The 16056-nt window shown below is 39.6% G+C and overlaps 1 protein-coding gene across 1 annotated transcript in view; it reads left to right on the top strand.

Annotated features, from left to right (window-relative positions):
- Nucleotides 1-16056, top strand: part of ADAM23 (ADAM metallopeptidase domain 23) — a 147807-nt gene that overhangs the window by 65514 nt on the left and 66237 nt on the right. Inside the window, exon 4 of the mRNA XM_008145240.3 lies at nucleotides 7939-8002. Coding sequence (XP_008143462.2) covers nucleotides 7939-8002 — 64 coding nt within the window. The remainder of the gene's footprint in view (nucleotides 1-7938; nucleotides 8003-16056) is intronic.

Raw genomic sequence — 16056 nt, 5'->3', positions numbered from 1 at the left:
GCTTGCACACCCTGATCCCTGTCCATGTGACCTGCTGTGTCCTGCCCATATGTTCCTGTCCATATTCTGTTATGGACCTGTCCTGGCCTGATTTCTTTTTAAAAAAGTTCCCGATCCTCTTAGTGGAAATTAATTTCCCCTTTGGAACCCCTCGAGACTTTGTTACGATATTAGGGTATTTGCTGCCTTGTCTTATTTTGATTAGGACAGTGTTCGGCAAACTCATTATCCAACAGAGCCAAATATCAACAGTACAATGATTGAAATTTCTTTTGAGAGCCGAATTTTTTAAACTTAAACTTCTTCTAACGCCACTTCTTCAAAATAGACTCGCCCAGGCCGTGGTATTTTGTGGAAGAGCCACACTCAAGGGGCCAAAGAGCCGCATGTGGCTCGCGAGCCGCAGTTTGCCGACCACTGGATTAGGACATTATAACCACGTTGAGGCTAAGGACTGTCTTTTGTTTCCCTTCTGTCCTCGCCCAAACTTCCTTCTGGTGTTCAGGGAATGTTGGTCTTATTGAGTTGAGGCGGGCAGAGGTGGCCAGGCCGGACTACTACTCCCTGTGTGGTCGGTGGTGGTATTGTCAGCGTCTGGGGCTCATTTCCTTTCTTGAGCCTGAAATTAGTCAATTCCCTTCCTGTTTCTCTTCCTTTAAAAAGCATAACTTGTAGTTTTTTACTTAAACAGGTAAAACATTCATTGTAAAAAACCTTAGGAATTATGGGTCAACAAAAGAAAACAAAAACCATTGAAAGTTTTACAGGAAGCAGTAGCCCATTATTATATTTGTGTGTATGTCCCTGCAGATATTTTTTCTATCTGTGAACATACATATAGAAACATAGTTTAAAAAAGTTACCAAACATAATGTAATATTTTCTCATTTATGTTTTTCTTTTCATTGAATGATGTTGTGAACATCTTTCCCATCTTTCCCAGTGTCTGTGAAAACATAGAAACCTACTCACATCTACATCATTTGAAGAGAATAGCTGTGTGCTTGCATGCGGTATTTGTTCTTGTTTAATTATTTCCTCAGGAAATCTTTATAAGTAGCACTTACCAGATTATAAAAACTTTCGGATTTAGAGAGCAAACACGCTTTCAGGGCTTTTGATGGCTATTGCTAAATTGCCCTCTGGAAAGGCATATTACATTAATTCATGTTCCCAATAGTAAGTAAGCGTGGAGTGCCTGTTTTCCTCTGTTCTTGCCAGCTCTGGCCAATATCATTCATGTTTACTTTCTAAACTGATGGGGGAAAGTGGTCCCTCATGGCTATTTTAACTTACAGGTCTTTTATTACTAATATAATTGTAGATTTGTATATGATTGATCACCATTAGTATTTTTGTTTGTTTTTTTTCCTTTTCTGTGAATTGCATTGTGTACTAGTACATTATATTTTGTGAATCGTCTGCCCATGTTCTTTGCCCACTTTCTGTTGGCTTGTTTGCTTTTACTTGTTTTTGGCTCCTTATGTTAAAGGTAGTAACCCTTTGTTTTTCATATTCTGTATTTTGTGTTTTGTTCTCAGTTTGTCTGGAAAATTTGTTTATGGTATTTTTTAACTTAAGAAAATTTAAGAAATTTTTATAGTCATTTAAAAAATGATTTCTAAGTTTAATGTCATACTTAAAATGGTGTCTCCTTAATATGCAGCTATATTTTTATAGTAAATGTATGGCTTTACTTTTAAACATACATTCCTTTAATAACTATATTATTATTTGGTATAAGATTTGATGTAAGGATCTAATTTTCCTAAAATGTTTAGTCAGGTCTTCCAAACATATTTATCCTTTATTTACTCCCTTCTCTACCAATTTAAAATGCCATTGTTTCTACATTTTACATTTTTTATGTGAACTTTGTGAAAAATGGTTCACCTATCCAAATTTCAATTGATGGAGGAGGAAAGAGAAGCATGGCGAGAATGAGACTTTTAATAACACTCTCGAGAGCTGGCACCCATTGTACAGGATCACATGTAGGGCAGGGAACGTAGCCTATGTATTTAGACCCTCCTCCAGTTCCTCATTGGCTGAGGACTATTTGATCACCTATTTCCTAATAGGTTGCCTAGGTCTTGCTGTCTCCTATTGGGTTATTTTAAAAAAAAAGGGCTGGGGCCATTCTCTAGTTGCCTCCACCTCCCTTTGTCTAGGGAAATCTTCCTAGGACATGTGCTATCAGCCACAGGTACAGCTCTCATCCTCTCTCTCCACCCCCACGTCCTGTTTGCTCTGGGGAAATTCAGTAGCTGCCTGGCTGCATGCTGTTTCTTTACTATGAAGATAAGTCAGAGGCATATTTCTTACAACTTGAATCTCTTCTCAACTTTCTGTTCTGCCCTCTGGGCTGTCTCATCAGACCAGTGCTTGCTGTATCTTGGTTACTGTTGTGGTATACTGTAGTATAAGGTCCTATTGCCACTCTTCTTTTAAAAAAATGTTTGGGTAGTTATTCTTTAAGATGAACTTTAGAATAATTTTGTTAAGTTAAAAAACTTTCTAAAATCTTGTTTGGTATTAGATTCAATTTATAGAGTGTATATATATTTATACATATGTACATATATGTATTAAGATTCCCATACATCATACACATGTTAAATTTGCTGCCATTGTTGTCATTGTTAGCAGAAACTTTCCCCCAGAGATTATTCCTAGGTTGTTTTACGGTGCACATAGAAATGTATTTTATTTTTGCATGTTTATCTTATAACCATGCATGCATACCTGGGAAGAATGAATGCTGTATAAGCAAATGTGCACTTTTTCTATATGTACTAAAAATGGTTGAAGCAGGAGTTCTTTTCTAGGATGTGGTAAGAACTGGACTTGGAGGAAAGTCATTTCTCTGGACAAGGTCATTAGAAAGCAAGCTTGATAGTAATGGATGCATATCCATTCCCTACAATTTCACTATGTGTGATTCCTGGTTTCATACTCGTGTAACTAAATATTGGGCAGATCAGAACATAACCTGGATTAGCAATATTCGACAAACTATAATATTCATTATTTGAAAATTGTTAAAGCGTTTCAGTTATGTGTAACTGTGTTCAAAAATTATGTCACCTTTATTTGGATGCAGTTTTCTTTGTGTTTAAAATTTTTTGTTTCATGACATATGGGGTTGTAAAACCACACATGTGAGAATAACTATAATTGTATCATAGAGGAATTTCAAAATTACTGGTCCACTTTCAGAGATACTGGCAGTCATGTGTTCTAATTTAGAAGTCGGAGAAGAAAAATTGAACATCTTTCTGTTTTATGTAATTAGAAGTGTTTCTATTGGTGCTACCTTCTCAGAAGGGAATTCTGAAATGGCGAATCAAGCTAGCTTGAGTCAGGGTGCTCAGCTGTTATATCACCTCAAGTTTGTCCCTTTCCTCCCTAACATCTTCTTTCTCTACTCCCCTTTCTATTAACTTGCAGCCTGCCTATGTTCCCTGTTTTTAATATACTAGGGTGTTCTTAACTGTATTATGGTGCATGGGACCATTACCTCTGAGATGCAGGAGTGCCTACTCATTAAAATTCTGCTGCAACCTCTTATGTGGTTTAGGAACTCATTAAATTCCCACTGTGACCCTTCAACAAGCCTACACCCCGACACCTCCATCCTGCTTGTGCTAGGCATGTTCTCCACCTGCATCTCTGTGCCTATGAGGTGTGCCCACATTCCCCAGCCCTCGCCTAGCAGGCCACCTTTGTTTGACCGAACGCAAAGCCTCAATTCAACCGATAATTACTAGCATCCACTTAACATATTTTTACGCCCTTAAGTCCCAACCTTTCCATACCTACAATATTTTAACACAGCTTAAAAATCTTACTGTATTGTACCCAAAGGAGTACATATCTTCTAGTTGAAACAACTTTTTTTTCCCATTTTTTATTAAGGTATTATATGTGTACATATCTTACTGAAACAACTTTTGGTATAAAAATATTTGAGGGTGGGATGAAATCAAACTTAAAACCTGAGAAAAGTGATCAAAAAATCATTTTACTTTTAATTCTATTGTTTTCAAAAAGGGAAGCAAGGTAAGGGCAGAAAGATTATTGTAAGGTTATAGTCTTATGTGTGTATGAATGTGCCGAGTTTAAATTCTGTGTCTCTTTTCATTGCAATTTATAGTGTTGGATAAATTAAAAATATTTATGTTTAATAAAAGAAAAAGAGAGAAGCCTGTAGGGTAACGAGGGAGCAGGCATGGTGCTTCATTGTACAATGCTCTTATGCTTGAAGCTCCACGAAGTTGAGAATATCCATAGTGACCAGCATTTGTTGTCATTAAATACAAATGTGAGACCTGGTGGGGAGGGTGGCAGCAGACTTCTTGGGTGAATCTGTTAAGGGCCATTTGAAATGATCCAGGGCTCCCAATACTGAGAAATTAAACACTGTCAGACAGAGGATAATCATGTGAGAGCATTATGAAAACGGGTATTAGCGGCATCCCTTTCTTTCTACACATAATTTTTCATTCTTTGTTCACATAAATATTGACTTCTGTTCCAATTCCAGTTTGAACACATATGGAAACTTAATTTATGTGTTTCACCAATGAGACTTGAATTAGGATATTTGTGCTACTGTTCACTTCAGAACAAAGGCATTGTGTCGCACGGCATGGCGGGTCAAGACCTGACAAGTCCAGGCTGCTATAGTGACCGTGGACTCCCAGCTTCCCAGCTTCCACATCTTCCACTGCTCACTCCTCTCCCAATAGCTACCTGCTGATATCAGGCGCCGAGAAAGAGAAACTGAGGTGCCTACTCAAGACTGTCTTAAAACAGTGGCATGTAAAGCAATTACAGAACCCAAAACAACTGGCAGAGGGGACATACTCACACTGCTTGCTTAGTAGCATCTCACCTTTAGAGTGTTTTTCACCCATAGACTCGCCTGACCTCTCATGTAGAACTTGATGTGCGTACCTGAACTCTGACCTTTATGTAACCAGGTGTCCCACTTTCCCCAGAACTGTCCTTCCTGATGTATGTCTGTTGTCCTAGCATAATTATTAACATACCTCTTTTTTCCTCCCAGAAATGGCCTGATTTGGATAAATTATGGAACACCCGGTTGTTAAGCCTTGGTGCTTGCTACTCTTCTCCTAGGTTTTCCTTAGCTCTGCTGGTGAGGGAAAGCCCGCCCGCCCTGCTGGCTTCTAGGTCCCCTCAGAAGAGCTTGTTCTGCTCCCAGCAATCCACTCCATGAACTCATCAGAGATACAGCCTGAGGGCTCAACCTGCTCATTTCAGAACTGGACGTTCTAGAGACTGGTAGTTCCACTCTGTGCTACAGGGAAGTGAATGAATTTTCGCTCATGGAGAACAGATGGTTTACCTGGGGCCCAGTGCCGGTCTTTCCTAGGAGTCTTTCTCATCGCCTCTGGCCCTGTTACCTATGCTGTCTCATTCTGAACAACATGCTTGATTATCCCACTCACCGGCTCTCACGACAGGGTTACCTAAAAGAAAGCACGTGGTTCATTCTTTAGAGCAAGGGATTCAAGTTATTTTCCAAAATACTAGAAGCCATTCACCCTTCATGGTGCGGGCCTCATGTCTCGTAGATGTTGGTTGATGTTTGCTCCCACAGCAAATGCTGATTAGGGTTACTGTGCGCTAGGTATCATGCAAGTGCTAAGGATGCTGCAATGAGTGAAAGAAAGTTTTAAGGGAGGGATAGCTGTGGTCAGCCAGGAGGAAAGGATGGAGCAAATGGGGATGTGTGCTATTTGTAGGAGGTGGGAAGGTGGGGTAACGGGCCATGGGAGCATACGGTGTCCTTTTATGTCCATCTCGGTGTCTGTCACAGGCTCCTGGAAAAGGAGCTGTTTTTCTTCTTTAATATTCCCCAAAGCAGTCAATACTGGAAAGAAGTGTGTAACTTGGGGGAGTGGGGTGGAGGGAGAGGCCCTTTAAAATGGAAAAATAGAATAATTAAAGTGACCTTTATCAGACCTGGCAGTTAATGGTTAGAAAACCATCTGCCTTTGTAATTACAAGCAAAAGTAGCAGTCTAAAAGAACTTTTATTTGCCACCCTTAGACATGCTCCAGTGACTGTGTGGTTGAGAATTTTGAAAATAATGAATTACCTGTAGAGAGAGGTAATTAGAATGCAGTTAGCGCAACCTCTTTGTCTCCTGGTGAGACAGGAAGTGTTCCTCAGAGAAATGTTATTATCAACAGCCCTGTTTATGTATATTCCTGGTGCTGCTAGCTGACTTCATTAACTAGATATGAAAGAAGTTTCTGCACCCTGTCAGGTATTCCCAAGTATATAGAGTGAAGAATCGTTACTTTGATTATTATTTAGATTTTAAAAGGGAGTGAGTATGTGCCGTGTAGAATCATCAAGAGGTACACACATTTAATTAGTAATTCCATTAAAAAAGCCTGTCCAGGGCACAGGCATGTGCTTATTTCTGTGTTGTGAAGGCTGCCCTTTGGCTCATGTAGGAAACCATGCCAGATGCGCAGTGAGACTCCCAGGAACTCTGCTGACTGGCTCCGACCCTGTCCAGCCTCCTCATTCGCTCATTTTAGAACTGCAAAATCATTGAGCCCTATCCTATGTTGGTTAAAGAAGTAGTGTCAAGAGTTCCTAACAAGAAAACCCACAGTTAGGTAGAATCACAGAAAACAGACTGTCCGAGCCGGAAGGGACCTGAGGTTTTGTCTGCTCCAGCTCCTCCTTTTGCAGAAAAGGAAATGGAAGCCTACTTTTAAGACACACATCTGGCTCATAGCAGAACTACTGTTGTCCTTTAGTTACCCTTAGGACTGTATGAGTTAATACACAGTGCCTAGGACATAGTAAGTGTTCAGTAAACTCGAGTTATCACTTGTTATTACTTCTAGTGGCAGAATTCAAATGAGAATCCAAATGCCCTAAAGCAGCCCAGTGTTCTTTCATATTTTGCATGTCCCACGTTGTATACAGAGAAATGTGTTGGAAGAAGTTGAGTTAAAATCAACAGTGACAGCCTCAATGCCATTGCTGAGCGCGTGCTCCGTGCTGAGTTCTGGGCTAAGCACTGCATATGCGTTTTCGTTGAATCCTCAGTGTCCTGTGAGAGTCACACTCTTTCTCGTCTTCATTTGACTCCCATAAAGGCCGATAGGTAACTTGTCCTTAGTCACACCACGATTAAGGGGCTGGGCTAGGCTTTAAATCCTACTTTGTCTGACTTCAAAATCTATATACATAACTATGATTTTATTTCAGGAGTTGGCAAATTATGGCCCTTGGACCAAAGTCCGGTCCTATCTGGTTTTGTACAATCCTGGATTGAGAATGTTTTTAACAATTTTAAATGGCTGATCAAAAATAAAGAAGAAGAATATTTTACCATGTGTGAAAATTATGTGAAATTCACATTTCAGTGGCCATAAATGAACTGTATGGGAACATAGCAGTGTTCTTTCGTTTGCATGTTGTCTGTGGCTGGCTCTGTGATGCAACAGCAGAGTTGAATAGTTGTGATAGGGATCGTGTGGCCTGAAAAACCTACCACCCGGCCTTTATTTTATCCTCCTTCTCGGAGATTATGTTTTATGAGATTCTAATTATTTAGAGCACTATAGTGGGATTTTACAGGGCCTGACGCCTCCTGTTCCCTGCCTTCTTTGTTTGTTCTATATTAATTAACATATCAATCAAATGATGGATAGTGTGTATAAAAGAAGCTCCCCCTTAAATAACTGTATCTTGTGTTTTTGAACAGACTGAGGGATGATTTGTTGCTGGACAACCTTGAGACTTGACGATGACCTTTTTTGTTCTCTGGACTGCAGCTACTTGTCTGTGCTGTACATGCCCCTCATATCCACTTACTGAGCTGATTATTTTTAACCCTCCAAGTATCTTAGATGCAGAACTCACTTTGTTGTCTTTCCTTTGTAGTGGCTTGCTGTCTTCTGATTACGTGGAGATTCACTATGAGAATGGGAAACCGCAGTACTCTAAGGTACGGTTAACCACCTATGAAGTCCTGTAGTATAAATAGACTTAGTCATAGGCCTGGTCAAGGCACACTGCATTGTTTTGATATCTAGCTCAGTAAAAGTATCTGTCGTCTTATACAATGGCCCAAAATGTTTACGTTTTTAACTTTAAAGTACATTTAGAAGAAATTTATTAAAACTTCCAAATGTTGAAGATAACAGTAGAGATTCAGTATATTTAGGGCAGTAAAGAAACGTTTGTTTTGGTTACACGTACAGTATATTATGTAAGTGAATGGTAAAAAGAGCTCTCCAGTTCCATATCAGCATTTTAAATTAGTAGATAACCAGGCTATGGTCATAGAAACTGAATGGCAAGACTGGGTGGGTCATTAGAATGAGTATTTAATCCAAGTGACTTTAGGGCCGGAGAAGGGCAGAGGGCAGGTAGGGGAAGGAAGATTTAGGGAGCACCCTCCCTCTTAATCTCCACAACAATTCTTTGAGGTGGATATTATTATTCCTGTTGTGCAAAGGAAGAAATGAAGGCAGAGAGAAGGCAAATAAACCTGCCAGCAAGCATTGTAATAGAAAGGTAATTGGGTGCTTGATTTCCTTCAGTGGGAGGTTAACTTTTGTTCCCTTCAATAAGGAGCAAGTGGGTTTAGATGAAAACCAGAGGTGGATTATTTGTATGGAAGGAACAGTGATTTCTGCCAGTGGAATGGCTCCATCCAGACTCGGATCTGCAGGAAGTCCACAGAGTGCCATTGAGCCGAAGCAGTGTCCACGGATACCACAGGCACGGAGAGGACACAGAGGGAAACTAACCAAAGTGGGGACAGTCATTGGATTCTGTTTTTCTAAATTGCTAGAGTATCGGTAGAAAAGTGGACCTTTCATGTGTGGGTTTGCTGGGTTGTGCAGCACAGAGAACTGGGTTTGTCAGTTTGATAGCCTCGCAACAAATAGTTACTTGTTAATACTGCCCAGGGGGACATGGCATTGCTCAGGATTTATAACTGTCCCATCAACAGTGGGCACATTTGTGATTTGATGTGTGTTCTAAACCTGTGAAATTTTCTGCCACAGATTAAGGATGTCCATATGTTATTTTTACTGGTCCGTCAGATCTTGCCTGAGGCTGCATTTGGGGAGGGGGGAGGGGGTGTTTGAGTCTCCCTAAAAGTTAATGCTGTGGAAAGTGAGCAGAAATGCTAAATCAAGCAAGGTAACGGTGCTTCCTGGCACTTGTACAAGCCACAGCTCTGTCCCCATGCCAGGGCTGGGAGCACTGCGGATGCTGAGTCATGAGTGTGGAGTAGAGATTGCAGAGAACTTTATAGACTCAGCAAACAAGCCACCTTCACAGGCTGCAGTGACCTGACCTAAACTAATCACTAAGAAGTTTATATATATATTTTAGAAGCAGAATAGCTAACGGCCTCCAGAGGTCATTGGAGGTCCCCAGAGGAGGTCTTACCGTTAGTAAGACACGCTAAATCTTGTGTCAGTTGAAACTAAAATTTAAAACAAAGGGTAGTTCAACGCTGGCCAAACACGTGTTCATTGCAGTTTGTGTTTGTGCTCATTGCTTTTCTCTTATTTATGACCCATTTTCTCCAAACAGCTCATATACCCAATCTCGCTTCATATATGATGAATTAATGGTAACCGTCTGTTTTTTTATGTCTGTATGTGTAGATATATATACCCCTTCCCCCCAAACTTAAATGATATGCCCCTTAAATATCTTGTAGCAGGATTTTTTTAAACTAACAATGTTGTAAGTATTTTAGCATACATTAAATAATCTCCTAAACTTTTATTTTAAAAAATACATGATATTCTTTCCTATTTATTTGCTATAATTTGTTTAAAAATCCCAAATTAGTAGATATTTAGATTGTTTCTAATCTTTCACTTATACAACCAACTCTAAAGAAAGGCTTTTCAGACATATTTGAACACATCTTTGATCATTGCTTAAGGATTAATTCTGATAATGGGATTTTTCTGGGTCAAGATGGGCATATTGTTTTAAGGCTTTTGGTACATATTGAATTTTTCTTTCTGAAAGTTTATATAAATTCACATTCCCACCACTATTACATATTTTTAAAAACATTGTTTTAAAAACTTCACATTGCATTCCATGTTGTTTAAGAAAATCTTAAACAGAGTACCAGAAATTAACATAAAAGATTGGCTGGGTTAAATAAACCTCCTTTGTGCAAACCTTCTTCCAAAGATCTCAAACTCTTTAGACAAATGTACACATACACAACACACACACACGCACACACACACACACACACACACAGATGCACGCACACACATACACACATACACTATGATTCACATGATTAGAGAGAAACAGATTCACGAATAGCCTGTTGGCTTTCGAGTTAAATATAAATGTGGACATTTAAAATATTCTGGAAATTAATTTGAAACAAAGTGATGAATCCATACTTTGTGAAGCTTGTCTAGGTTTTCCTCCTTCATCATCGCCTGGCTCCTACCTAGTTCCCACTCCCAGCTAAGAAGGGGCTCATGTCTTAGGCTTTTACTTTTGCTGGATGAAAAGACTTCTTTCCTTGTGAAGCAAATATAGGAACTGGAGAGGTCAACCACCTAAGTAGGTAACATAGCCTAGGTGCCAGGTCATCAGTAAGTACATAGGGGAGACTTTGGTTCTGCACCCGACACAAAATTAGCTTTTGTTGGAGTTTCTAGCATAGTGCTTTGCACACAATATACAATAAAGCAGTGTTGTTGACTTGTTGATCAACTTTGTTGATGAACCTATTAGAAATAAGTTAATTGTTAGTATTTTAATTCTTATAAAAGAATTAGACATCCATATGACAGTATAAAAGAATACCTTAAATTTAGCATATTTCTATTAAACCCCTTTAAGGTGAACCATTAACTCTTAAGTGCTTGCTAATACTTTGGTTTCTCTTCTGCTTATAAAAAGAGCTACCACCTGGCCAGCAGTGTAAGATGGGATAGAGAGATGCAGTGCTCCCACCCCTACTTCCCTTGACCTTATTGGGTAGGGAAATTGTCCTTTCCTTGCTCTATTTTCTCACCCTGACTTCTTCCTGCTCCCTTGCTCACTCCTGCCCAGGGTCAGAAGAGCGACCTAACTGGTGGGAAGGGGTTGGGCATGACTGTGTAATCCCTTCCTCTCTTTTTTTTTTTTGTGTGATATCACCTCCCTACAGGAAGAGCACTTTCTCTCTACTTTGCCATGCTCTCAGTTGTACAATGGCCGCCTGGTGTGTGTGTGGGAGGGGGGAGGTGAGAAGGGTTGGTTGCCCCATGTTGTCTGTGCCTGGGTGGGTAAGTCTGGCTAACTCAGGGTGTAGCCTTAGCAGGCCTATTAGATTCTCGGTGAATCCTCTCCTCCAGTATAGTGCTATCAAAAATGAAGGTGATATATTTTTTATCTGTTTCAGTCCTATGTCACTCTTATTTGGTTCTAAACTTCATTGGGTACCACTTCACATCCTCTAGGATGGCTATAATGAAAAAGATGGACAATAACAAGTGTTGGCAAGAATGGAGAACTGGAACCCTCCTAACACTGCTGGTAGGAATGTAAAATGGTGGAGCTGCTTTGGAAAATAGTTTGACAGTTCCTCAAAATATTAAGCATAGAGTTACCTTATGATCCAGCAATTCTAAACCCTTACATATCCAAGTGAATTGAAAACATATGTCCAAGCAAAAACTTGTACATGGATATATATAGCAGCATTATTTATAATCGCAGAAAATTGGAAACAACCCAAATGTTCATCAGTTGACCAGTATATAAACTGAATGTGGTATATTCACACAAAGAAATATTATTCAGACATACAAAACAGTGAAGTACTGATTCATGCTACACCATGGATCAGTCTTGTAGACATTATGCTAAGTGAAAGATGTCAGACACCAAGGACCACATGTTATATGATTGCATTCATTTGAAATGTTCAGAATAGGCAAATCCATAGAGATCAAAAGTAGATTAGTGGTTGCCAAGGGCTTGCAGCGTGGTGGTGCAAAGAAGGAATGGGGAATGACTGCTGGTCCAGTATTTCCTTTGTGAGGTGATGAAAATATCCGGGACTTAGATAGTGGTGATGGTTTCACAACCCTCTGAATATACTGAAAACCACTGACTTGTACTCTTTTAAAGAGGGAATTTTATGGTGTGTCAATTATATCTCGAAGGAAAAAAGCCTCAAGTAGGGGAATGGTGGTTTGTTTACCTACATTCTCAACAAACATCCATCTTCTGCTCCTTTAAGATTGGTTTTGCCACTTAGGCTCATGAATAAGCCATTCTTACTTATTAGGTTCCAGGTGCTGGATATACGTCAGTGAACCAAATAGATACAAATCTTTGCCTTCTTTCTTTTCTTTATCACTGTAATCACATCACCCTCCTACAGTGTTTTTTTTGTGCTTTCCTTATCAAATCTCTACTGCGGCACAGCTTAAGTTCCCTTCTTCCCCGAAGACTTCTGGGCAGGGATTGTCAGAGGGAATGGGCCTCGGTGGGCTTGGCTCAGGGCAGGCCTGAAAGTTAAGAAAAAATCCCCATGAAATCAAGAAAGCAGACAGTACTGGCTCCTCACAAAGCTATTTTAAGTTTGAATGGTATAATTTTGTGTGAGCTATTAAAAATTTATATGGCATTGGTACAGCCAAACTGTTTTCATACTTGAACATCACTGCCCACTCCACCCCCTCCCCTTTCAGTTTAATGAAGGTAAATAATTAAACTGGTGTTACGGTCACAAGTTCTCTGATTCTCTAAAATATTTTTTCATTTTCTTATTCTGCCACATTCAAATTCAGATATATGTGTCCAATTATAGATATTTTTTTTCTCTTTTGCTTACCAGCCCACTGATTTATTAAATAGGATTGATACACCCTGCTGGTTGATAAGTCTGAGGAATTTAAAGATATGCATATAGAATAGTGAATATATTGTTATATTTAGAAATACAGCCTGGAATATCAAATAGGAACTAAGGGCTATGTAGCTTCTTTTCAAACGTTTATCCACATGTTCAGGAGTTGATTGACAAAATCAGAGCTTGGTCACCATGAACGGCCGAGTTTATGAGAGTTTCTTAATGAAGATGATATGAACTGGGTGATAGAACTTGACTGAAGCGATGAGATCATCAAACAGACACAAAGGTGGGGCAATTTTAGAGTAAAGTAAATTGAAACAATAGGTTTCATTTTCCAAAAGGTTGCATTTAAAGTGAGTAGAATAGAAAAAACAAACACCATTCCTTCATTTGATCAGTAATACCTGGGAACCAAATCTTTTGCCCCTCTGTGTTATCAGTAGGCTCACAGAGTTGCTGCCCCAGCCACGTCTGATTATGAAGTGTTTTCAAGGATGCACATGGCTTCAGTGTTTCCGTATTTGCAGGAGTGGCCTGGTGGTTGGTTTCCAGGGGACTCCTTAGCTTGGCAGCCTTGTGGAGCCGTGTCCGTTACCGGAGCATCACCTGGCTGTGGAGCGCTCAGCTCTCTGCCAGTGGAAGGCTGAGAGAGTTGGGAGCATACTACTAGGATTTTTAAGTTCCTTTGACTAGTCAGTAACTCTCACTTACCAGGTGTTCCACTTTGTTCAATTTAATTAACTGTTTTGTATCCCCAAATGCCCCCGGGGGCCCACATAGACTGTGTTGTGTGCCGAATGAGCCATTTGTGGCTCCCATCCCTACTGTTTGCCTGGTCATAGATGTGTGCCACTCATAGGCGGTGGTCTCCGATTCACTGGCCAGCACTCTTGAGCTGCTTGAGGCCTTCCTTACTAATCCGAGAGCCTGAAGATGTGGGATTCATTTTGGCTTTTGCTGTCGTTGGAAGAGCATGTTAACACTGTCTCCCTCTCTGTACGTGGAGATAGTGGTTACTGTGAGATAGTGGGTGTTCAAGATGGCTAGTTCTCGCGTGGAAGGCACCCCAAGCTGACTGCCCAGTGCCACTGGGGACAAAGCCCACTAGAAGTGGCCTCTTTGCCTGCTCCACTACTGTTGCCCTGTTACCCAAGAGGGAATGCCTCTTTTCAGTTAGGATTTATTTAATATGAAATACCTCAGGATGTTCCTTCGCAGTGGTATTTACAAAATGCTGCATAGATCCGGAGAGTTGCCAGATAGTATTTCACTGGTAATGCTTTTTTGAAAACTTGGTATATATTTAGTAATTAGTAACTCAGAAAATCCTTTAATACTACTAACACGCATACAGAATTAGAACCTGCCAAACTATTTATAGTGCTTAGTATAACTACATAATTAGACATTAACACTTTTTTTTGTGATGATAAACATCAGGGATTGGATGTTACCTCAAGTCTCGTTTGAGGTCTGGAAAATATGGTGCTCCACATTTAAATATACAGGGAACTAAAGCAGTTTCCTTCACACAATACCCTGCCTTAATTAAAACAGGTAACAATGGCCTTTATACTGAGAGAGCATCAACCTTCAGTTTCCAATGCAAGTTAAATCTAAAAAAGAACTTGGGAATATTTTCTGGGGAAAAATGAATATTTTTAGGAGTATCTGGAAAATACAGTTTTTCTTAGAAAGGTCAAGTAAATACGACAGTGTTTGCTATGCATTTCTAATAATCATCTGATTTAAGATAGCCTTTTGGTATGATACAAAGTGCTAAATAACCAGATTGATGGAATTTGCAGTTACCTGTGACTGTTTTTAGAATCATGTGAAGAGTCTGAAGTTTAGTTATAGAGTCATGACCTGGATTCTGAAAGTGCTGAGATGGGTGATACCATTTGTCCTTATACGTTCCAGAGTTGAATTTGCAAATAGAATTTGACATATTATATACAAGTTAAAATTTATATACAAGTTTGTTGTATGAGAACTGAAAAGCAACCCTTTATAAAATATTAACAGGGTTATAATACCAAATTTAGACAACCAACATTGAAAATTGGTATTATGCTCTGAGGCTATTGTAGTACAGTATAATAAGCAGTGATCAGAATGACTATAAATCTTCAATAAAAAGTCAAAGTATGTCCAGTTTATTCTATTTAAGAAAATAAATAGGAAGCTTCTGGTTAAACAATGTAACTCCAATGCTTATATTTATTCCCTTCTATAACCCACTCAAATAGCAGTTAAGAAATAAAAAGGGCAAGCCAAGAGAAGAAATGCTAGCAGATGTGAGGTGTCCATAAAATTGTACGAGAGAGAAAATGGATGAGGAGTAATTGTCTGAGGTTTGAGCGTTTCCAGCTCTCCCAAGTTCTTCTGGGCAAACCCCAGAAGCCAGCCAGCTCATGTCACTTCACCCAGAAAGGCTCAGGAATCACAGAAAGGTTGGTTAAAAGTCTGCCTGGAGTCTATTTAAAATCCCTGATCTACTCCATACCTCTTATAGCCAGATAGCCATGTCTTCTGTACTCTGGTAGAAGTTAGTTTTTAGAGAAATATGGAAAGGGGGGAATTATCAGAGAAACAGAAGTCTCCCAGAACTGAAGCGCATGCATTTTCTTGATTAAAAGGTATAACAGAGTGCCCAGCACAATGAATAAGCAAAGACCCACACCAATGCTTGTCATCAGATTTTATGAAAATGGGGATAAATAAAATTTCTTAAAGTCTTCATGAAAAGGGAAAATAGATATGATCGAAAATATCTATCATTAAAATTACATCCAACTCACAACAAGAACATAGAAGTTGTGAGACTATGCAAAATGCCAAGAGAAAGTAATCTCTAATCTAGAATTCTCTACCCACCCAAATGATCACTCAAGTTTAAAGATAGAAAAAGAAATTTTCAGTTGTGCAAGTTCTCACCAACTTTATCTCCCATGAACACTTTTTCAAGAAAGTACCAGAGGATGTGTGCCTCCAGAAAAGGGGAGGGTGAGATAATGAATGGAGAAGACATGGGGTGTAGGAATCAATATAGCAGGGGTGAGCGAAGGGAGTTCACAGGGTGATGCTGCAGAGAAGTCCTGGCTGGCAGATATGCAACAGGCCTAGTAGGAGGTCAAAGGGAAACC

Source organism: Eptesicus fuscus, chromosome 11 (genome assembly GCF_027574615.1).
Source record: "Eptesicus fuscus isolate TK198812 chromosome 11, DD_ASM_mEF_20220401, whole genome shotgun sequence".
NCBI classification, from domain to species: Eukaryota; Metazoa; Chordata; class Mammalia; order Chiroptera; family Vespertilionidae; genus Eptesicus; species Eptesicus fuscus.
Note: the sequence above shows the minus strand (reverse complement) of the source record. Positions and strands in the feature narration are given on the sequence as shown.